Source organism: Ovis aries, chromosome 11, assembly GCF_016772045.2.
Source record: "Ovis aries strain OAR_USU_Benz2616 breed Rambouillet chromosome 11, ARS-UI_Ramb_v3.0, whole genome shotgun sequence".
Classification (NCBI taxonomy): domain Eukaryota; kingdom Metazoa; phylum Chordata; class Mammalia; order Artiodactyla; family Bovidae; genus Ovis; species Ovis aries.
The window spans coordinates 30,175,466-30,198,052 of record NC_056064.1 but is presented as its reverse complement, the minus strand read 5'-3'; the positions used below and the strand labels follow the sequence as shown (position 1 = coordinate 30,198,052).

Genomic DNA, 22,587 nt, shown 5'->3' with positions numbered 1-22,587 from the left:
ACCCTCTACATCAATACTAACTTCCTAGTGTTAATGACTGCACCATGGTTACCTTGGATGTTACCGAGGTAACATCTTTGGAAAGCAGAGTGAAGGTAAAAGAGAAGTCTTTGTACTGCTTTTACAGCTTTTTTTGGTAAGTCTGAAATTATTTCAGAGTGAAATCATTTCCAAGTGAAATAATCTCACAGTGAATATATTACAAATTATTTTGTGAATCTGAAATTATTTTTTAGAAAGTGGAAAATAAGTACTATGGCTTATAGGATCATACATACTTGGGTTCAATTTTGACACTTACTAGATGTGTGGCCAAGTCATTTAATATCTCTGAGCCTCAGAGTCTTCATCTGTAAGATTAGAAAGACCACTTCTTTCTCACTGGTTATTGTGAGAGTTAGATGGGACTCATGATTTAATTAAAAAAACGAACATCCTTTCTGGAGGAATGAAGCAAGAATCCAGTCCTCAAAGGACTAAGCTCCAAGGAACATGATTTTATAATTGAAAGTTACAACATGCACAAGGAAAGAGGTCACCACAAGTGGGAACCAGCAGAAACGGCTGTATTAAACCTCTGAAGATTTCAGATATTGGAATTCGGGTGCATAATATAAGCTAGTGACTTTCGATATGTCAAAGGACAAAAGAGTTCTTATTTAGGTGATTGCTTTATTGTTTCTGACCCACGTACCAGGGACAAGTGGTTTTCCTGCTATTTCTCAGACATCTATTCTAGATTGACCAAGAAAAACAATTTCTTCCTTTTAAGCATAATGTATCAGTCAGTACAGAAATGATTTCTTTAGGAATTGCCCTTCAGAAGCCTAGATAACCTCTTACATTCTCAACAGGTCACCATACCCTTACCCCAGCCCCAACGTGCCTTTAAGTTCAAGCATAAATTTAGCATTGTCTCATCGGTCAGGAATGGAAACAACTTCAGTGGCTTTTCAAATATGCCCAGAATCTGTGATGATGTGTGGACCTTTGTATTGATTGATGGATTCAAGAAGTGACAAAACTTACTGAAGCAGATAACATGAAAATTATGGCCTATGGTGGCATTATTTCACGAAGAGAAGATTTTAATATCTGTTCTAGCAATGCAAAAATGATCACATCATGCTATGTTAGTGGGCAACTCCAGGAGAAAGAAGCTCATAATTTTACACAGGCTTTTATGTCAACTCTGACCTATGGCAAGAGGAAACAAACCATTATTCGCTGACAAATCAAAAGTTACCTCAAGCTCTTGTTGTCGTTTAATCAATAAGTCATAGTCTGACTCCTTGCGACCCTATGGTCTGTAGCCCGCCAGTCTCCTCTGGCCATGGGTTTCTCCAGGCAAGAATACCAAAGTGGGTTGCCGTTTCCTACTCCAGGGTATCGTTCCAACCCACGGATTGAACCCATGTCTCATGCATCTCCTGCATTGGCAGGTAGATTCCTTACTACTAATCTGGTAAACATATTCTGAAACTTGAAAAATGAATAAATTTTTAAAAATGAATTTGAGCAAAGAATGAGAGGGTATTAAAATGAGTAAGCAAAACTGTAAAATAACCAAATATAAGATCTAAAACTGGGAAATATAATGAAAATTTAAAGCTCAATGAATGGATTAAACAGGAGATTCAGACAAAACTAAAAGAGAGAATTAGACTGCTGTTTGAATAAAGTGGACAAGTTATTCAACTGCAGTGAAGAAAGACAAAAAAAAAAAAAAAAGAAAACTATGAAAATTGTTCAAAGACATGGGGGATATTTAAAAGTGCAATAAGAGGGCCAAAAGGATATAATAGAGAGAATGGGGAAGAAGCAATCTTTGAGGATATCCTGACTGAGAATTTCCTAGAATTAATGAAAGTCACCAAATATAATATCAAGGAAGTCCAACCAACTCGAGGTGAAATTAAGGTTTTTTAAAAACCCTGCATAAGTACTTCAATATGAATCTGCAGATTACCAAAAATGAAAAAGAAAATATTAAAATTAGCTGAAGAGCACAGACAGAATTTTATTTAAAAAAAAAAGTCTAGGCTAGTGGACCATGCAAGACCGAAAATGAACCCAGGACACAATGGAATAATATTTTCAATAAATTTACTAAAAGTATGTTATCCTAGAATTCTCTCTCCCATGAATGGATTTTTTTTTTTAAGAATGAAGGCAAAATACATGCATTTTCAGACAAAGAAAGAATGAGAGTTTCACCAAAAGAACCTTTTAATGAGCCTTCTAACGGCTGTGCTTCAGAGAGCACGTCAGTAATGTAGGAAGACGGAATGAGCAAAGATGTTGGTAAATTTTAACAAACAGTGAGTGTATAAAAATAAAGTATACTTTGTGGAATTTATATAAGTAAAAGAGTACAATTGAAATTAGTTGGAATTATAGGGTATAATTTGATGGATAAACAAGTGAGATCAAGCTATTCTGAAGTCCTTGTATTGGCTGTGGAGAGAGTAACAGTACTGATTAGTTTATTTCTTTTAAGAATGTTTTTAAGAATAGCTATGGTTAACTATTAGAACAGAGGACTTAGATAGCACAACATCCAAATTAGTAGAAGGGAAAAAATGGAAAAGGAAAAAGGAAAAAGGAAAGAAAACATGAAAAAAAAAATTCAATCCAAAAGCAGGCAAGAAAGAAAAATAAAAAGAACAAATAAAAGCTCACAATAAAATGGTACAAATGAACTCAAATACAGCACAATAGACATTAATGAGGAAAACCCTCCAGTTAAAAGATATTAAGGTAGATAAAACATTCAGTTCCATGCCAATTATGAAGATCTCCCCTAATACAAGGGCACAGAAAGATCAAAAGCCAGAGGGTAAGGTAAGAGACACCAGGCAAATGTCATACAAAGGAAACCGGTTTCGTTATATTAAAACAAGACAAAACACACTTTAACACAAGAAATATAGCTAGTGATAAAAGATTTTTAATGTGTGGCTAAAATATTCAATTTTCCAGGAAGATACAAAAAGTCAAACTCCGTATGATCATATAACATAAAATAAACGAAACAAAAAAGGACAGAACTACAAGAAGTTGACACTCTACCATCAAAGCGGAAGATTTTTTAACAGTTATTTCAGTAATTGATAAATTAAGCAGACCAAAAAAAATGGCAGTGAGGTTGTAGTGGATTTGAAGAAAACAAGCTTGATCCAATAAGCATGCACAGAACATTATATCCAACAGTTATAGAATATATATCCTTTTAAAATGTGCACAGAATATTTATAAAAACTGACCAAATTCAACAAATTTCAGAAGCTTTTTATTACATATATCACTTTATCTGACTGCAATGGAATTGTTAGAAATTAATAACAGAAATGTAACTAGAAGAATCCATGTTTTAAGATTTAAAAAGTATAAGCACATCTTAATGGATATTAAAAATATTTAGAGCTTTATTATAAAGAAAATCTGCATACTAAGACCTGTGAGATGTAGATAAAATTGTACTTAGAAGGGAATTTATAACTTTAAGTGTTACATTAAAAAAAGATGAAGACTCAAGATGAATAAGCAAAGCACACATCTTAAGTTAGTCAAAGGACAGAAAATAAACCCAAAGAAAGTAGAAGGAAATAATAAACACATAAGAAAAACTTATCAAAATAAAAATCAAATTATAATAAGTAAGATCAACAGGTTCATTAGGTAACTCTTTGTAAATCACTTGGAAGATTAATTAAGACGCCAGAAAGCACAATAGAAATGAATAGAAATCTAAAGAGGAACATCCCTAATACATAAACAGGTAAGAGAATAATACAAATTTCATGACAATAATATGAAGATTTACATGAAATGGATACATCCCTAGAAAAATATGACTTAGGAATAGAACTTAATATATCTATAAACATTAGAAAAATTACAGGTAACAATCCTGCCACAAAGAAAACACCAAGCCAGATGGTTCAATAGGATATTTAAATCAAACTTTCAAGGATCAGCGAATTTCAATCTTACACCAACTCTTACAGAGAATAAACAAGAAGGATTACTTCCTAACACATTTTAGGAAGCTAGCAAAACCACAGAGCAAGATCAGACAAAGACAATGTAGAAAGGGAAAACTGAAAGCCAGTTTCAGCAAACACAGACATGTCAGTGCTATATAAAATATCTGCAAACAAAACCAACCAATGGATATACTGAAAAAGACAATATTTTGTGTTTGGCTTATCTTAGTAACGATAGATTGGTCAGCATTAGAAACCAAAAAATATATTCACAACTTTAACATATTGAGGGAAAAAAACCAGAATTATGTTAATAGAGTTAGAAAAGGCACTCTAGAAAAATGTTATAACCATTTATGCTAAATCTTCTTAACAAACAGAAGTTTACATCTTTAATCAGATAAAGAGAATCCATAAAAAAGATACTCACAGAATATTATACCAGGTAATGAAATGTTGAAAGTATCCCCTTTAAGATCAGGAACAAGACAAGGACTTATTATCACTTTATCCGATATTATACTGACAGTCCTAGTCAGGGTGATCAGATAAATAGTGATAAATGCATTTTTAAAAAAATGGGAAGAAAAAATAAAATTTCCATACATTTGTAGATGATGATTATGTACATGGCAAATCCCAAAGAGTACACAAATAAATTATTAGAATTAACAAGCTACTTAGCAGAGCTCCTTGATACAAAATCAATGTACAAAAATCAGTTCATTTCTGTGGAAAATATGATTCTGAAATATGATTTATACTAGGAAACAAAAAATAAAATATTAAGGAATAAATCTTAAGATGTGAAAATGCTTTTAAAGGTAATGATTATAAAATTTCATTGAAAGACATTAAAGAAGATAAAGAGTGAGATAATATGCTCTTAGGAATACTCAATACTATGAAGAAGAAAATTCTACTATAGTCATGGCAAATATAATCGAAATCTCAATGGAATCTTTTCTTCTACAAACTGATTTTTAATGTATGTAAAATAGTAAGGGCCAAGAATTGTTGAGACATCCCTAATGAAACTGAAAATGGTGGGGACGCCACTGCTAGATGTCAAGATTTATTGTTGTAGTTCAGTCGCTAAGTTGTATCTGACTCTTTTCTGCCCCATGGACTATAGCCTTCCAGGCTCCTCCGTCCATGGGATTTCCCAGTCAAGAATACTGGAGTGGGTTATCATTTCCTTCTCCAGGGAATCTTCCTGACCCAGGGATCAAACCCGAATCTCCTGCATTGGCAGGCAGATTCTTGCCACTGAGCCACCTGGGAAGCTAAGATTTATTACAGAGCTATGATAATTAGGACAGTTTCATATTAAGACAAGGACAGACAAAGAGGTACTTAACACAAAAAGTAAAACTTTTAGGTAAGGATATAGGAGAGTATCAGAGAAGACGATGGCACTCCACTCCAGTACTCTTGCCTGGAAACTCCCATGGATGGAGGAGCCTGGTAGGCTGCAGTTCATGGGGTTGCAAAGAGTCAGACACGACTTCACTTTCACTTTTCACTTTCATGCATTGGAGAAGGGAATGGCAACCCACTCCAGTGTTCTTGCCTGAAGAATCCCAGGGAGGGGGGAGCCTGGCGGGCTGCCGTCTGTGGGGTCGCACAGAGTCGGACACGACTGAAGTGACTTAGCGGCAGCAGCAGCATAGGAGAGTATCACTAGGATCTCAGGACAAGAAAGGGTTGATTTAACAAGAGAAAAGACGACAACACAGGGGAAAAGATGAACACATCTGGTTACATAAAAATGAACCCTTCAACAAAATATACCATAAATGCAGAGGGGAGACCGGCTGCAAAATGGGAGACTAAATCTGCAATATATACAACTACCAAAGAATTAAAATATGTGTTACTTCCAAATATGAAAAAGGAAAAGATATAGTTCAATAAAAAATGGTCAAGAGCTATGAATAACCAAAGAAGAGGAAACACAATGACTCATCCAAAAGCACAGAAAGCTGAGCTACTTTATTCACAGAGTAATGTAAAATATTTATCACCATGAGATACCACTAAGCTCCCACCAGAAGGGCCAGCACTAAACAGTTTGTATCAAAAGGTGCCCAGGATGTGGGGCTACAGGCAGCTTCACACATGGCTGAGGCACCTGGCAGAGAGCAGGCATTACATGCACTGACCCAGCAATTCCACTCTCAGGCATACATCCCAGAGGGATGCTGGCTTGAGTACACTGTGATATCTGTAGAAGAGAACTCATCGCAATCCTGTTGGTATGAAACCATCAGAACCAGCCATGTCAGCCACTGAATGGATAGATAAACTGTGGCATATTCAGATGATGCGATACTCTGTAGCAGGGAAAATGAAGGAGCTACTGCTACACTCTCAACGTGGATGAATCTCAAGCATCAATGCTGAGAGAGAGAGACAGGACACAGAGAGATATACAGTCATACAACACTGTTTCATTTTTATAGCTTTAAAATGTAAATCTCAATATATGTATATCTGTGCATACAAATATATATATATGAAATAAAAGTCATGAAAAAATATATATACATACATATGCATATACAAGTCATGAAAAAAGAATTAGATTACATTTAGGGCAGGGCTAACAACTGGCAGGGTAAAAGAGGGATTTAATCAGGGAAGAGTCCATAAGAGAATTTTATTTTTCACACTGTTTCAAACTTTATTTTTATTTTTTTTACATGTTTAATTTTGTATTGGAGTATAGGAAATGACAATCCACTCCAGTATTCTTGCCTGTAGAATCCCATGGACAGAGGAGCCTGACAGGCTACAGTCCATGGGGTCACAAATAGTCGGACACGACTGAGCGACTAACACACAGTATAGTCAATTAACAATGCTGTGATAGTTTCAGTGAACAGCAAAGGGGCTCAGCTGCATATATACATGTGTCCATTCTTCCTCAAACTCCCCTCTCATCCAGGCTGCCACATAACACTGAGCAGAGTTCCTATACAGTAGGTCCTTGTTGGTTATCCACTTTAAATACAGCAGTGCATACAAGTTCTTCCATAAGGGAATATTAAAATGTAGCTAATGTCCTGTTTCTTCACTGGCTAAGGAAAATCTGAGTATTTGTTTTAATATTTTTCTCTAAATCTTATGTATATTACATTTTATAATAAAACTTCTTGAAGAGAGAGGACAGAAGACAAAAAAAGTATAGGGATCAAGTATAGAGATCCTTTTGAGGAACTGTGCTGTGAAGTAGGGTGCACAGAAAGGGTGCCAGGGCCGAAGGACTCCTGGGATTGTGTTCCTTTCTTTCTTTCTTTCCTTTTTGTTTAAGAGGCCAGATAGGACAATATATTTGCATGATGGGGAGAATGAATGAAGGGAGTGTTTAAGGAGGTCAGTCTTCGAGTAGATAAGAAGAAGGCTACAGATAGAAAAGCAGCTTATTCACTGTAAGAAAAGAGGTAGTTGAACGTACAGCTTCAAATGCAGGTAGGTTGGTAGATTTATTGGTGAAAAGCTGAGTTAGTTCTCTGGTGATTGGTTCTCATTTTCCAGAGAAATGAGAGGCGAGGCTAAAAGGGCAGACAAGATATTTGAGGTTTAGGGGAAGAGAGGGAAAAAAGCATCTGGAGGAGTCGGGAAGCATACGTGAAAATGTTCAGAGCTTGCTTGAAGTTTATGTTCACAAATTTAACCTGAGATTGGTCAGAACACTGGTGTGTTTCTCCTTCATCAGGATGAATTGCTCGGGTACAGACGTGGAGTGCTGAGTTCAGACAGTCAGGGTTTTACAAGGTGGGGACAGGGCTGGGGAGCAACTGTGATAAACACTGAGCCGTCCTGATCAAGTGTCGGGAACAGTGGATTGGAAACACTGATGGGTCTGAAGAACTTTGCACAACAGCGCTGCCAAGTAAGAGAGCTGGAAAGACCCCAGGTGGTGGTCAGGGGACAGAGAGTTTGAAGGGGAAGCCATGAATTTGCTCACCTTTCCCTCCACTCCACCAAGAGCACAGCACAGAACAGGGGGGCGGGGAGGGAAAGGCATTGGAGAGAGAGGTCGAGAAAACAAGAGGCAGGTGTGATGAAGACACCCTGTGGATGCTGAGTCACTGAGGATGATTATCAGCAGAAGGACGGGAGAGGGGGACTGAGCCGGACAACGTGACCCTCAACGAAGGGGCGGCATTACTAAGAGCTTGGCCAGTGACTGCAGCCGAGACAGGTGGCAGTTGGTACCATCTGGTAGAACTCAGTGGAGATGGTGATTTTGAGAGAGGACAGGGGTGGAAGAGTCTGGAGGCCACACTGAAGGGCAAGTGTATCTCATCTACCTGTAGGCCCAGCAGTAGGCTTTGAGAGTCTAGTGCTGGGCTGGTGGAGTTGGGAGGGGGTCCAAGTCCATGGGGGAACAGGCAGACTTTCAGATCCAGTCAGTTGCACAGCTAGAGTTCTGAGAAGGACAATGTTTGGGAGGGAGCAGAAGGTAGTATTCATCACAGGACAAGTCCACCCAGGAGAAAAGCCCTCTTCATTTGTCAGGGAATCACTGACTTCCTCATAAGCCAGCACTCTATTGCTCATGTTCTATGGGAACATCTGGTCTTCAAGGTCACACCCGTGCTCAACCCTGATGGTGTCTACCTGGGCAATTACAGGGGCTCTCTGATGGGGGTCAACCTGAACCATCACTGGCTGTACCCCTCTCCCTGTGCCCACCCCACCCTGCATGGGGTGAAGCAGCTTATCACCCAGATGTACCAAGCCCCAGAGCCGCAACTACTGATGCCTGCACACCCTAGAGATCATGCTCTGCAACAAGAGAAGCCACTGCAGTGAGAAGCCCTCATACTGCAGCCAGAGAGCAGCCCCCACTCTCCGCAACTAGAGAAAAACCCCGCACAGCAATGGAGACCCAGCACTGCCATAAATAAATAAAATTATAAGGGAAAAAAAAGGCATCAGGGGCATATAGGTGTAGGGACTTCCATGCTGCACAGCTGGATAATCTGAGACAAGGAGTAAATGGGAGAAATAAAATCTAAAAGACTCATTAGACACCCTCCGCTTCTCAGGCTTATAGAAATTTCGCAGTCAGAGTTGTGCAGGGAGGGTTGACCTGCTATTATTGTCTCGAACAGTATTTACTGTGTACTGAGCGCCTTTTGGACACTGGGCGCCCGATAGAAAACAAAACAGGAAGAGGCCAGGTCTGATGGACAAACGAGAGGACAGGACTAAAGTTACTGCTGGTGTCCAAAAGCTTGGAACATCCATCTAGCTGTTCTAAGTTTTCATTTAACCAGTGAACCTATGGGGGGAAATGTCAAATCGATTGAAAACATGGTGTTCCCGACAGCCCAGGAAGCTGGAGGAAAAGCTAGACGGACCCTGTTACCTGTGGGTGACATGGTCCACGAGATGCTGTTTGAACGTGAGGCTCCACTTTTTGATTATATTCAGCAGAGACGCTTTAAAGGGCCGCGCGTCGATCTTCATCCAGCTGTCAAACACCTGGACGGGCTCCAGCCTGCACACATCCTCATGGAGTTTCTCGTAGGAGTCGATCTGCGCCCTGAACTGATGCAGGAGGGGAGGATTCTCTGGGATGCCGTCCTCGGCGTGGGCTTCCATCTCCTCGGCTGTGAGCACGCGCCCGTACACCAGAAACTGGCCCAGAGCCTCCTTCCGGTCCTCCGTGTAGAGGTAGGAGTACTGGCTGAGGGTGCTCCGATAGTCGCCGCAGAGGGCCATCATGGCCTGCACCCGCCCCATCAGCTCGGCCCGCAGGCCCACCAGGTCAGCCCTGGCCTCCAAGTCCACCTGGGGGAGCAAGGTGGCAATGGAGGGGTGACATTAGCATTTCACAGGCGCCTTCAGGTCTGGTGGGAGGGCAGGCGAGATGCTCGCAGAGCCAGTACCTGATAGTGGGGAGAGCCGTTCTCAGGAGAAAGCCGGGGCACCAAGGATGCTATGCTAAAGATGCTGGTGACGAGACCCTCCACCAGGTCGTAGAAGCCGCCCTTCACGCCAGGCTCCAGCGACGGACGGAAAACCAGTTCTGGGATAGCTAAGCTCAGCTGGGCTTCAAATATCGGGGTGAGTCCTGCCTTACATTCTGAAACACAAAGAAAACAAACAGAAGAGAGTGGGTAAGTGGCAAAAATACAACACTGATTTGAAAGCTCTCTGAGCGTTTCTTTCCTTTAGAGTTGCTGTTTCAGTCTGAGGAAACAGAAATATAAACTTTGCTAAAACCCCAGAAAAGGTGAAGGTGGCAGTCCCCGCTGGCATTTTGAACAGGCTAATTCCCTGTGCACGGCTGTCCTGGAATTGCTGTTGTTGTTCAGTTGCTCAGCCATGTCCCACTCTGTGACCCCATGGATGCAGCACCCCAGGCTTCCCTGTCCTCTACCATCTTCTGAAGTTTGCTCAGATTCATGTTCATTGAGTTGATGATGCCATCCAACCATCTCATCCTCTGTCGTCCCCTTATCCTCCTGCTCTCAATCTTTCCCAGCATCAAGGTCTTTTCCAATGAGTCGGCTCTTCACATCAGGTGGCTAAAATATTGGAGCTTTGGCATCAGGGCATGGCAGGGCATTTACTCTCCTTGTCCTCAGAGGGCACGTCCTGTGACTGATCAACCCAAGCCGGAACGCTTCCACGTTCCCAAAGCTTCCCGTGGGGGCAGTATGGCCTCTGGTTGAGGTGTTGGTTTTGCAAAGCCAGTTTCTTGGAAGCAGCGGGCATCATCCTGAGCACAAACCAGGCAATTCCATCAGCAGCCACTAGGGGAACAAGGGTGTGCTTGTCCAAGGTCGCGTAGGCTTGGCAAAAAAGGGCAGTCACAATCCCTCCCCATCTGCTCCTTTTCTGTAAAAACAGGACTTGTTTTAATTCTGTAGTCCTGTAGTGATAAAAATTTTAAAAACAGTATAAATAATTAACAAATCCCTGATTACTTGCTAGACTAAACTGCCTTGCTAAATTTAAATCAAAATATAATATGGAACAAGATGTTCCAAGTACAAGATAAATGCTTAGACTCTTATTAATGACCACTTATTTTCTTATACATATGTATTTTAGGTAAGAAGTGGATTTATTTCTTTAGTTTTTTTAATTGGAGGATAATCACTTTACAATGCTGTGTTGGCTTCTGCCATACACCACCACAAATCAGTCATAATTATATATATCTCCCCTCCCTCATGAGCCTCCCTCTTCTCAAAAAGTAGCTCTATTTAGAGAGAAATACAGTCCACAGAGAGAGTTTGGGCCTTTGCAGAAGGCGAGTGTGGTGTGCTCAGTTGCTCCAGCTGTATCTCTTTGTCACCCTGTGGACTGCGGCCCACCAGGCTGCTCTGTCCACGGAATTCTCCAGGCAAGAATACTGGAGTGGGTTGCTGCGTCCTCCTTCAGGGGATCTTGCTGACCCAGGGATCGAACCTGCATCTGTTACGTCTGCTGCTTGGCAAGCGGGTTCTTGGCAAGCATCCCTATGTCAGATGCAATACCGACACAATTACTGTACAAACTGGATGGCCCTGGTGGTTCCACATCCTTGGCACAAGCGAATCTCTGTAAGAGTTGAGAAAAGGAAGAATGTTTCCAGACGGAGTGGGTAGCAGTTAACCCAGGCAAGGTCTGGATTCTGAGAGGTGGCTGGGAAGCCAGACCAAGCCATGGGAATGGCACTGAACCAGTTTGCCCAAGTGTGAGGGGTGGAGACGGTAAGGTGGACCAGGTGACTGAAGTTTCCAGCTGGGTGATGGTGAAGGGTCACGGCGGCTTTCCTCTTAGAGGCCATTCTCTTCAGGCTCCTTCACCTCCCTTTGATAACCAGCACCTTCTCATTTCAACCGTAGCTCAGGTGGCTACTAAGGCCAGCTCCTGCCCCTTAACTGCCGATACACTGTGGAGGGTGTGTTTTCCCTTCCTCCTCCTTCCATGGAGGGAAGATGACTTTGGCAACCATCCCCTGTCCTCACCCTCTTGCTCCCTGGCTCTTCTTCCCATGAGAGGACGACAAGCGACACATCAGACAGCCCAGATCCGGAAGGCTGGACAGACACTGACCCGGGGCAAGTCCCTTGTGCAGTGCCTACACTCGAGTGTGGCTGAAGCATCTTCCTAGAACTTCTAGAGGAGAGCTGAGTGACGAGTCTCCGAGCTCCACTATCAGACGAGGCTGGGTCAGCTCACTAAGATGAGTGCCACTGGCACTGGTCCCTAGGAACCAGCTCTCCAGTCTCCGCACCTGTGTTCACTGCCCGAGGCTCCAGAAGGCGACCTCCCACCTTGTTGACTAGGCCTGAGCCCATTTCCTGCTTCTGTGTCTCCTTGTGCTGTGAAAGCAGAGACCTTGCCTCTAACCTCAGTCACTCCACCTACCAGGACCATGGGGTGCAGCTATCCCAGCGCCGGCCTCGCTCCTCTCTGCGTCGTCAGCGTCTTACAGGGGCTGGATACTCAAATCTGGTCTCAGCCCACCTATTCTAACTCTGCATTTAATTTCTCTCCTTGGGTTCTACTCAGCACCTTAACCTCTCATCTCACCTCATCCTTCAGTCTTGCTGAGCATGTCAGAATCTACCAGAATGTGAAAGGTTTAATTCAACTTTATTTTTGAACTCTTCTCCCCTTTCCATCCCATCATTTACTAACCTTTACTATAAAATCTTTGGCCCTGTGCATCGACCATAAATTTGAAGCCCTTAGCTATCTTTTAACAGCTTCAAAGAATGCCCACTGCCTCCTTAATATACCTTTCCCGTCTGAACACTATCTCATCCCCAGCTTCTTGTCTCTCTCTTTTTTTTTTAACACAGAAAAACATCTGTTTCTTCTACATAAGCCAGCTGCTACAAACTCCCTGTGTCCTCAAAAGGCCACAGAGATAGAGTGCATTCAGCTTAAACCATGAAACTTATTTATTTATTTTGGCCATGCCATAAGGTGTGTGGGTCTCAGTTCCCCAGCCAGGGATCAGACTCAGGCCCCTCACACTGGAAGTGCAAAGTGTTAGCTACTGACTTCCAGGGAGGTCCCTAGAGTAAATCGGCTATTACGTTTTTATCTTGGCTATGGGTTTCACTGTGTTAGAGCCTGGTTTAGCATCTGGGTTTTGGAGAGGGAGAAGTGTTTTATCTTTGAACAATTTACAGACATAAGGCCTTTTCTATTTTACTGTGTACACTTCACAAAATGTTCACACCTTTTGGGAAAAGTCACAGAGCACTCAATGGCACTTCACTGTAACTCAACAGATGCTACGACTATTACCTTCCCAGTAATAACCCACATCCATAAGCCACTAAATACCAGTATTTTCCAGGAGGTACTTGAGGGAACACTCAATGGCAAGAAAGAACCCATCCAGCAACATATCGTCAATGTAGTTGACATAAGTTTTCCAGATGCCAGAAGTTGAATCTGCTGAAAGAAGACCCAGGTTTTCCTACAAAATAAAGAAGAGCAGATATAAACCATGTTTAATAATATGCAAGGGCTGCTCGTATCATCATGAATGGGAATGAAGACAACACACAGAGAAAAACTGCACCGTTATGAAGAGTCTTCTATTACAGGCAGACCTTGGCTATATTGCGGGTTCGGTTCCAGTCCACAGTAATAAAGCCAATACTGCAATAAAGTCAGTCACAGGAAGTTTTTGGTTTCCCAGTTATGCTTACACTATACTTTAGTCTATTAACTGTGCAATATTATGTCTACAAACAGAATATTCATATCTTAATTAAAAATACTTTATTGCTAAAAAATGCTGTCTATCACCTGAGCCTTCAGGAAATCATTATCTTTTCACAATAGTATCAAAGATCACAGACGCAAAGTATGATGATAACGAAAAAGTGTGAAATATTGTAAGAATTGCCAAAAATTTGACAAGAGAAAAATTGCATGGCTAGACTTTTCTCAGTGCAAGGTTGCAATAAACCATCAATTGCAAGACAAAACAAAAAACAAACGCAGTACCTGTGAAGCACAATGAAATGAGAGATGCCTGTATGCGTGTATCAGATCCATTCCTACCTAACACGTGCAACCCTTGCTTGAAAGGAACACAAAGTTAAGCCATGAAGGAAATATGATGTTGCAACCTCTCCCTGAGAAAGGAGGATGGGGTCAGGCCAGCTTCTCAGGAGGGATGCTGACGGATGCAGCGTGTGCCTCGTAGATGCTGGCTGACACTGCAGAGGAAGCTGCATCAGAGCAGAAGGCAGGGCGGGCAGAAGAATGAATACTACAGGCAGAGAGCATTACAGTTCAAGACATAAGAAATCTAGGTACAAGCAAGTCAAGCATTTCCTAGAAAAGGAGAAATATTTCTTTCTAAGGAGAAATAAACTGGAGCGAATCCCACCGCTGGGTATATATCCAGACAAAGCTCTAATTCGAAACGATCCAGGCATCTCAATGTTCATAGCACCACTATTCGCAATAGCCAAGACAGGAAGCAACCTACATGTCCACTGACAGATGAATAGATGAAGATGTGGTGCATAGTTACGATGGAATACTACTCAGTCATAAAAAAGAATCAAATCATGCCATTCGCAGCAGCGTGGATGAGCCTAGAGATTATCACACTGAGTGAAATTAGTCAGAAAGAGAAAGACAAATACCATATGATATCACTTATACGTGGAATCTAAAACATGACACAAATGAACTTATCTGCTAAACAGAGACACACTCACAGACACAGAGAAGAGACTTCTGGTTGCCAAGGGGGAGTGGTGGGCGAAGCATGAATCGGAGTTCAGGGTTAGCAGGTGCAAACTATGATATAGGGGATGGATGAGCAACAGGTCCTACTGTACAGCACAGGGAACTTATTCAGTATCCTGTAATAAACCGTAATGCAAAGGAATATGAAATAGAATATGTACATATAACTGAATCCCTCTGCTGTATAGCAGAGACTAACACAACATTGTAAATCAATCATACTTCAGTAAAATAAACAGAAAGAGAAATGAGTTGGAGAGTATTGTCGGCATTTAACTAAAAACTTTTATCGTACTGAGTGACTTGGAAAAGGCACACACAGAAACAAACACATAGGCTGTCTCTCCTTTTTACACAGTACAGTCTCCGACCTGGCAGTATGGCAAGTATCAGTTCAGTTCAGTTCAGTTCAGTCGCTCAGTCGTGTCCGACTCTTTGAGACCCCATGAATTGCAGCATACCAGGCCTCCCTATCCATCACCAACTCTCGGAGTTCACTCAAACTCACGCAAACTCACGTCCATCGAGTTGGTGATGCCATCCAGCCATCTCATCCTCTGTCATCCCCTTCTCCTCCTGCCCCCAATCCCTCCCAGCATCAAAGTCTTTCCCAATGAGTCAACTCTTCACATGAGGTGGCCAAAGTACTGGAGTTTCAGCTTTAGCATCATTCCCTCCAAAGAAATCCCAGGGCTGATCTCTTTTAGAATGGACTGGTTGGATCTCCTTGCAGTCCAAGGGACTCTCAAGAGTCTTCCCCAACACCACAGTTCAAAAGCATCAATTCTTCAGCGCTCAGCTTTCTTCACAGTCCAACTCTCACATCCATACATGACCACTGGAAAAACCATAGCCTTGACTAGACAGACCTTTGTGTATAGGTGTCCCATTTACTCACCATCATTTTCATCATTCAGCCTTTTTTACAGTAACTTTCCATTTATCACATATCTTCAAAAAAGTGGCTACCACTTCGCAAAAGCAAATTTTCTAGGTGACTCACAGTTACCCCTTTAGGAAACACTGCCAGATTGTAAATCTCCTTTTTCTGCTTTTAAATGTCAAAACTCTAAAATTTTCTAAAATGCATTACCTACACCTTTCCTTCCTAAGAATTTTAAAGATTCAGTGGGAGTCCGTCATCCGCAAATGATAGCACAGTGACAATGCAGAGTGGTCCCAGGTGTTACGAGGATATTCACGTCGGTCTGCTTCTACAGTTAACTTGTAGTTGTTATAACTGCCTTGTAGAGCGGTTCTATATCTTTCCTACTGTCACCATATCAAGATAGCTAACTGTACCTTTCTACATCAAATCTACTATGGTACAAGGAGCAAATATGTTGGAATTTGCTATAAACCAGGAAGAAATAGCTCAAGTTTCTGATACTAGCTAAGACAGAAGAATGAGCTCAGACTTTCCCTTCTGCTACAAACAACTACAGAACTGGATACAAGAAATAATTATTTGGGCAACTGGATAACAGTATTGGGATATGATCTTGAAGACAAAGGAAAATTCAAGGTGAGCTTCACAACCACCTGACTTTCTATCTGGAGGCAGTTTCCAAAGCATGGCATAAAGAAGTGGACATCAATTACAGCACCCTTCCTGCTGGACAGGAAAAGACAGAAATCGGGATTTGCTGAGGCTGCTGAGTCCTCTTGGGTCTCTGACTGAGCATTAAGCTGTACGTATTTAGGGCAAGATTCTGCAAGGCTAGGCAGAGAACAGTTGCTGGAGGCTCTAAGTTAAATGGGTTTGTGAAGGTCATATAGTGCTGGAAAATGTTAGTGTTTTATCAGAAATAATGAAAAGATAACAGATAACCCAGGACTTCAGTTGAGACCCCAGAAATGCAATGCTTTAGGATTAGAGCTCTATTCTAGAGTAAGGCTTCTTTAGACTCTCCCCAAGGAAGCTTAAAATAAGGCTTCAACAGGATCAAGCTGACCACCAGTGAGTTAACTGCCTACTGAAACAAAACCACCAATTCTCTAAGGGAAATACAACACCCAGATTACAAAGTGGCATCCAACATGTCTAGAATATAATAAAAAAATTACTAGACATGCTGAGAAGCAGGAAAATGTGACATTTAACCAAAAGAGAAAATAATCAGTAAAAACAGACTTAGAAAATAACTGTCATACCAGTCCTGGGATGTTTATTCCTTAGACTTATTTTATGAGAAAAAAATAAACTTCCTTCACATTAAAAAATACTCAGAAAATAAAATAGATGTTGGAATTAGTAGATGAGAATGTTATAATTTGATTAAAAACTCCGCCAACTTGGTGAAAAACAGATAAAAATATCACAAACTTCAAGCAGCCTGAATACAAAGAAAAGTTATTTATGCACATCATGGTTAAATGAAAAAGATACAAAGAATTTATTTTAAAAAATCTATTTAGAATCTATTGAAAGGAGCCTGAGAAAAACATTACCTATAAAGGGACAAAGATATACATTGTGCTGGCTTCTCATCATAAAGTTTGGAGGATAGAAGATTATGAAATGACTTCCAAAAGGAAAACAGAACTGTCTACACAGAATTTCATATTCTGTGAAACTCTTCTTCAAAAACAAAGGTGAAAGAAGGGCACTTTCAGATAAACAAAAACTGAGAGATTGTGTCATCACCAGATCTGCACTGCAAGAAATACTAAAGGAAGTTCTTTGGGCCAAAGAGAAATGAGCATAGATGTTAACTCAATTCTGCAGAAGTGAAAAACAAGCCTGGAAATGGTGGCTATGTGGGTAAATACAAAACACTATGAAGATTTCCCCCAAAAGTTTTTAAAACACAAAATTACAATATTCTACTGCGGGGTATATCTTATACACACACATGCACGTACACAGGAACACTGCAAAAGATGGCCGGGTACTCTGAATTGTTGCCAGCTTCCCATGTGTGCTGTGTGCTGTGATAGGCCCCTTCAGTCTCGTCTGACTCTTTGCTCATTCATCATTCATTCTAGCTTCAGTAATTGGTAGAACAAATAGAGGAAAAAACTGAGGAATCACACAGATGATCTGCACAATACTATCGACCACTTTGAACTAGCTGACATTTTAGAGAACACTGCACCCAGCATTTAAAGAATAAACATATTGTCAATTGCATAAGTAACATCCAGTAAGACAGACCATGAAGAAAAGTGAAAGTGTTAGTTGTTCAGCTGTCTGAGTCTCTGTGACCCCATGGACTGTAGCCTGCCAGAGTCCTCTGTCCAAAGAATTCTCCAGGCAAGAATACTGGAGTGGGTAGCAATTCCCTTCTCCAAGGGATCTTCCCAACCCAGGGATCAGACCTCCGTCTCCCGCATTGCAGGTAGACTTTTCACTGTCTGAGCCATCAGGGAAGCCCAAGATAGACTATAGTCTAAATCATACAACAAGAATTGATGAATTCCTAATAACTGAAATGTAACAGTTTAAAACAAAATCATAACATTCGATTGTGGGGTATATCTTATCCACACACATGCACATACACAGCAGCACTGCAAAAGATGGCCAGGCGGTTTGAATTGCTGCCAGGTTCCCACCTGTGCTGTGTGTTTCCTCTGCCTACAGTGGAATTACACAGTATCAATTTCATTAAGCTGCCCAGGTGGTAGCTTACTTTGAGCAAAGTAATGCTCAAAATTCTCTAAACCAGGCTACAACAGTATGTGAACTGTGAACTTCCAGATGTTCAAACTGGATTTAGAAAAGGCAGAGGAACCAGAGATCAAATTGCCAACGTCCATTGGATCATTGAAAAAGAGAAACAGTTCTAGAAAAGCATCGACTTCTGCTTTATCGACTACGCCAAAGCCTTTGACTGTGTGGATCACAACAAACTGTGGAAAATTCTTCAAAAGATGGGAATAATAGACCACCTGACCCGCCTCCTGAGATATCTGCATGCAGGTCAAGAAGCTACAGTTAGAACTGGCCATGGAACAACAGACTATTTCCAGATCGGGAAAGGAGTAAGTCAAGGCTGTATATTGTCACCCTGCTTATTTAATTTCTATGCAGAGTACATCATGAGAAATGCTGGATTGGATGAAGCACAAGCCGGAATCAAGATTGCTGGGAGAAATATCAATAACTTCAGATATGCAGATGACACCATACTTGTGGCAGAAAGCAAAGAACTAACGAGCCTCTTGATGAAAGTGAAAGAGGAGAGTGAAAAAGTTGGCTTAAAACTCAACATTCAGAAAACTAAGATCATGGCATCTGGTCCCATCACTTCATGGCAAATAGATGGGGAAAGAAAGGAAACAGTGAGAGACTTTATTTTGGGGGGCTCCAAAATCACTGCCAACCTAGATAGCATATTAAAAAGCAGAGACATTACTTTGCCAACAAAGGTCCATCTAGTCAAGGCTATGGTTTTTCCAGTGGTCATGTATGGATGTGAGAGTTGGACTATAAAGAAAGCTGAGCACCGAAGAACTGATGCTTTTGAACTGTGGTGCTGGAGAAAACTCTTGAGAGTCCCTTGGACTGCAAGGAGATCCAATCAGTCCATCCTAAAGGAGATCAGTCCTGGATGTTCATTGGAAGGACTGATGATGAAGCTGAAACTCCAATACTTTGGCCACCTGTGCGAAGAGCTGACTCATTTGAAAAGACCCTGATGCTGGGAAAGATTGAGGGCAGGAGGAGAAGGGGATGACAGAGGATGAGATGGTTGGATGGCATCACTGACTCAATGGACATGTGTTTGGGTGGACTCCAGGAGTTAGTGATGGACAGGGAGGCCTGGCATGCTGTGGTCCATGGGGTCACAGAGTCAGACAAGACTGAGCGACTGAACTGAACTGAAAATCACTGCAGACAGTGACTGCAGCCATGAAATAAAAAACTTGCTCCTTGGAAGAAAAGTTATGGCCAACCTAGACAACATATTAAAAAGCAGAGACATTACTTTGCCAACAAAGGTCCATCTAGTCAAAGCTTTTCCAGTAGCTTTTCCAAAGGTTTTTCTAGTAGTCACGTATGGATGCGAGAGTTGGACTATACAGAAGGCTGAGCACTGAAGAATTGATGCTTTTGAACTGTGGTGCTTTTGAACTGTGTTTCTTGAGAATCCCTTGGACTGCAAGGAGATCCAACCAGTCCATCCTAAAGGAGATCAGTTCTGAATATTCATTGGAAGGCGTGCTGCCGTCCATTGGGTAGCAGAGAGTCGGACAAGACTGAGCAGTTGCTCAGTGAAGTGAACTGAACCCAGGTGGTGGAGGTGGTTTAATCACTGAATTGTCTCCAACTCTTCGAAACCCCATGGACTGTAGCCCACCAGCTTCCTCTGTCCATAGGATTTCCCAGGCAAGAATACTGGAGTGGGTTGCTATTTCATTCTCCAGGGGATCTTTCTGATCCAGGGGTCAAACCTGCATCTCCTATGCATTGCAGGCTAATTCTTTACCACTGAACCACCTGGAAAGCCTAAGCTATCCAGAGAAGTTCCAAATACACGGAAATTAAACAATATACTCCTAAATGACCACTGAGTTAAAGAACAAATCACAAGAGAAAAAGTTTAAAATTGAAATGAGAATGAGAATGAGGCAGAACAAATTTGGAGAATGAAACTGAAGAAGTAGTATGAGAGAAATTTATATCATCAAACATTTGTATTAGAAAGGAAGACAGGCTTGGAATCAATATGCTTAAGTTCCTACCCTCACAGGCTAGAAAAGAAGGATTGAGCAAAGTAGTCCCAAATAGACTAGAAAGAAAGAAATGATAAAGAATAGATTAGTAAACTAGAAAACAGACAAAATTTAAAAGGTCAAAAGTACAACATTTTATTGGTCTTCAAAAACCACAGAAAACCCAAAGATAACAACTGATTCACTACTGACTCCGTGTGAGATCAACCCATGAGAACTGCCCCACGGCCTCTTCAGTAGGCCTGGAGCTGGTGGCCATTCATGACTTACAGCTCTTTTCCTTTGTCCATCTCGGGTGATAAGACACAAGGATCCCTGCTCACAATGCAGGGCAGAGCCTTACCGCATGAAGGGCATGCAAGCTCAGTTGCTAAGTCACGTCCTACTCCTTTGCGACCCCATGGACTGTAGCCCACCAGGCTCCTCGGTCCAAGGGATTTCCCAGGCATGAATACTGGAGTGGGTTGCTATTTCCTCCTCCAGGGGCTTTTCCTGACCCAGGGATGGAACCTGTGTCTCCTGCATCGGCAGCTGGGTTCTTCACCTCTGAGCCACCGGGGAAGAGCAGTGCTCTGCCTTTTTCCTTCTCTTTATCGAGTGCATCTTGCGTCTCTCCAGGCTCAGTAGGGCTAGGTCATGAAGATGATGCTGGAGGGCCACACTACGTTGTGTGGATGAGTTCGGGGGGCTTCCCTGATAGCTCAGCTGGTAAAGAATCCACCTGCAATGCGGGAGACCTGGGTTCGATCCCTCGGTTGGGAAGATCCCCTGGAGAAGGGAAAGGCCACCCACTCCAGTATTCTGGCCTGGAGAATTCCATGGACTGTATAGTCTACAGGGTCGCAGAGTCGGACACAACTGAGCGACTTTCACTTCACTCACAGTGCAGTAGATAATTTAGGATTCTGCACTCGGCATCTCCTTCTACCTGTTGGGGTTTTGTGTGTGACGTTAAGGTGTGTGGCAACTAAGTGGTGTCACTATTAAGATAGCTTTAATGTTGACACACTGATACCAGAATGTGACTTGGCACTCTCTCCACCCATTAGTTTTAGCTTTCTTTTGCTATCAGTTTTAACTTCTACCAATGACTGCAGAAGACACAGCATCTATTGGTTGTTCTAATTCCCAAATCACTTTTAGCATCCAAACACTCTCCTTGGCACTTTTCCTGGACTGGTGGGATGTGTGCCTGAAAGGCTGGTTATTACCTGCACAAGGGCATGGATCTTCAGGCCAGATTCTTTGATGTGACAGTAATATTTTTCCACTCGATCATGCTGATCATCCATAGAGAGAAGGCATTCCTTTTTCCCATCTTTTCTTTTAAATATTGGTGACATCCATGTTTTCATGATGCTCTGAATCTCTTCCACATTGTCTTTAGTTTTCTGAATTCTTTGTTCGAGATCATGAATACTATTGGTGATCTGAATGACATAATCCCAAATACCTGCTCCCCAAAAGAAACAGCATTAATTGAAATAGCTTATAGTGGCAGAGCAAAAGGTGTGATTGCTCCGAAAGACAGGGATTTCATACTTGTGGGTTTTATAAGACTTTTCTGCACAGGCTAGTTTGTCATCATCAGAGCTTTTTCCATCCTAGCTACATCATTAAGCCACCCCTTACGCTAACCCTGGTTACATGTTCTTTGAGGGTGGGGGAGGTGTTCCCCTATAACTCACAGATCATAGTCTCCCCCACAGTCCTGCACATAGAACCCTGCGTGTATTAATCAGTCAATGAACATTTATGGCATTGAAGTGAAGTGAAGTGGCTCAGTAGTGTCCGACTCTTTGCGACCCCATGGACAATAGCCTACCAGGATCCTCCGTCCATGGGATTTTCCAGGCAAGAATACTGGAGTGGGCTACCATTTCCTTCTCCAGGGGAACTTCCTGACCCAGGGATCAAACCCGGGTCTCCTGCATTGTAGGCAGATACTTTACCATCTGAGCCACCAGGGAAGCCACTTCCAATTCCAATTATGGAACTGAGCTGAAGGGTATAAGAAAAGTAAGTGCATAGTTCCCTTATTTAAGATGCTTTTGGTTCAGTTAAGAATAAGTCTTCCCTTGGGCTTTCCTTGTGGCTCAGTTGGTAAAGAATCTGCCTGCAATGCGGGAGATCTGTGTTCGATCCCTGGGTTGGGAAGACCCCCTTGAGAAGGGAA

General features: G+C 41.9%; 1 protein-coding gene across 3 annotated transcripts in view; it reads right to left on the bottom strand.

The window, feature by feature from the left end:
• The window catches only part of DNAH9 (dynein axonemal heavy chain 9), a 285,514-nt gene that overhangs the window by 214,465 nt on the left and 48,462 nt on the right, over nucleotides 1-22,587 (bottom strand). For all 3 annotated transcript variants that reach the window (XM_027974876.2, XM_060394831.1, XM_042255676.2), the window contains exons 14-17: nucleotides 21,623-21,864; nucleotides 13,302-13,437; nucleotides 9,896-10,092; nucleotides 9,373-9,797 (exon numbers count right to left, since the gene is read on the bottom strand). In XM_027974876.2, the coding sequence (XP_027830677.2) occupies nucleotides 9,373-9,797; nucleotides 9,896-10,092; nucleotides 13,302-13,437; nucleotides 21,623-21,864 (1,000 nt within the window). The remainder of the gene's footprint in view (nucleotides 1-9,372; nucleotides 9,798-9,895; nucleotides 10,093-13,301; nucleotides 13,438-21,622; nucleotides 21,865-22,587) is intronic.